General features: G+C 59.8%; 1 protein-coding gene across 1 annotated transcript in view; it reads left to right on the plus strand.

Annotated features, from left to right (window-relative positions):
* The window catches only part of VOLCADRAFT_102747 (dynein heavy chain 3), a gene marked incomplete at its 5' end in the record, with an annotated part of 70,080 nt that overhangs the window by 44,598 nt on the left and 23,489 nt on the right, over positions 1-1,993 (plus strand). The window contains 3 exons of the mRNA XM_002945732.1: positions 601-781; positions 1,388-1,561; positions 1,825-1,973. Of these exons, the coding sequence (XP_002945778.1) occupies positions 601-781; positions 1,388-1,561; positions 1,825-1,973 (504 nt within the window). The remainder of the gene's footprint in view (positions 1-600; positions 782-1,387; positions 1,562-1,824; positions 1,974-1,993) is intronic.

Consider the following 1,993-nt stretch of genomic DNA (forward strand, 5'->3'; position numbering starts at 1 on the left):
ACGACTGTGTACGGCAGGTGTCTACCCTGGAGCTCAGTCGAGTGTACGGCATGGTGGAGTGGCGGGAGGACCTCAAAAAACTCTACCGGTGTGTGTATGTATGTATTTATGTGTACGTATGTGGTTTGGGGGTTTGGATTGGATGAATGGTCAGGGGAAAGGAAGGGAGGGGAGGGGAGGGGCGGGGAGAGTGAGGAAACTATCCGGAGGGAACGTGTGTGTGTGTATTGAGCTAGAGCGGGGTCAAAATGTATAAGGCGGAGGTCTGTCACGTGAGGCCAAAAGTGGTTGGGACGGTGGTGACCGGTCCAGTAAAGGCGAAGGGGGTCCGAAAGGGGAGTTGGTGTCCAACATTGCCAATGGTGGTCACTACCTGGGTCCCTCCGTCTTGCCCTTAACTCATCCCTCCAGACGATGAGGATGATGAGGATGAGGATGAGGAGGGGGTTAAACCCCCCTGTCATCACCCCTTAAGCCCGCCTTCCCTTCCCTTCCCCTCCTCACCCCCACCCCCCCCTTCCCATGCACCCGTGTGCATGCATGTACGTGCACGCGTACGCGTACGTGTATGTGTATGTGTATGCGTATGCCGTACTACAGCCTGGCCGGTCTTGACGGCAAGCCGGTGGCCTTCCTTCTTCCCGACGAGCACATCCTGACGACGGACATGTTCGTGGAGGATTTGTCCAATTTGTTGTCGAGTGGGGAGATCACCGGGCTGTTCGGGTTGGAGGAGAGGGAGAAGGTGTATGCGGAGCTGCGGCACTGGGCGGCGGCGCAGGTGGGGGTGGGGGGGAGGGGGGTAGAGGTGGGAGGGGGAAGATATGGAAAAATATATAATATATTTATTATGGAAGAAGAGGAGGGAGGCTACTATTACTTGGATGGTGGGGAATGGGCGGGGGGTTGGAGGCAGGGGAGATATACGTAGGCAGGGGAGGGGGTAGTGGGGTGGGGAGGGGAGGGGAGGGGGGTTGGGGTGGGGTGGGGAGTGGTGGAGCGTGCGGTGGGGGTGGAAGCGCTATCGCGAAGGCATGAAGGGATGATAGCATTGGAGGATGTGTGTACTGTACGACATATGTACGGAGTTAGGGTGTTAGGGGAATATGTGGGCGTCTGCAAGGTTCTATGTTGCATAACACCTCCCTTTCCCGTCTTGACTCCCCTAGCCACCTTTATAACCTCCTCCCGCCCCTCCCCGCCCCTCCCCGGCCCCCCCACTTCACTCCGCCTTGCGCTTTGCACACCACCCCCCTTCCACACAGCATTGTGCCCCTCCGCCTCTGATTTTGTCGATTGAATTTTCACAATTCGCCACCCTCCACACACTTTTCTCTCCCCACACCACCCCACCACCACCACCACCACCGTGCTACCCCTTTTCCAGGGTTTTGATGACACGCGTGACTCGCTGTGGCGCGCCTTCATCGGCCGCGCCCGCGACAACCTGCACGTGGTGCTGTGTCTTAGCCCGGTCGGGGAGGCGTTCAGGGACCGGTGCCGCCGCTTCCCGTCCCTCCTGGCAGCCACCACCATTGACTGGTTCAGCGAGTGGCCAAAGGTGGGCTGGGGGAGTTGGTTGGGAGTTGGTTGGGAGTTGGTTGGGAATTGGTTGGAGGTCCGGAAAAGGGTTCATTATTTGGAAGCGACAGCGGCGACTAAGAGGTGCAACACGACGTGGGCTGACGCTCCTCGCACGTCCCCCCACTCACCCCTCCCCCTCTCTCCTTTCCCCCGGGCCCTTTCCCACCCCTCCAACCCCTCCAACCCCCCGCATCCACGCGCTCCTGAAAACACACACGCCGCGTCCCCCCCCCCCGACAGGAGGCTCTTCTGTCCGTGAGCACTCGTTTTCTGGAGCACCAGGAGCTCGGGGGCTCTGTCATGGTGCGAGCTATGGCGCAGACCCGCGTGGATATACATACAGCCGTGGTGGAGGCGGCGGGGAGATTTTACCTGGAGCTCAAGAGGCGGTGGAGGAGAGGGATGGAGG

Source organism: Volvox carteri (assembly GCF_000143455.1).
Source record: "Volvox carteri f. nagariensis unplaced genomic scaffold VOLCAscaffold_1, whole genome shotgun sequence".
In the NCBI taxonomy this organism is placed as follows: Eukaryota; Viridiplantae; Chlorophyta; class Chlorophyceae; order Chlamydomonadales; family Volvocaceae; genus Volvox; species Volvox carteri.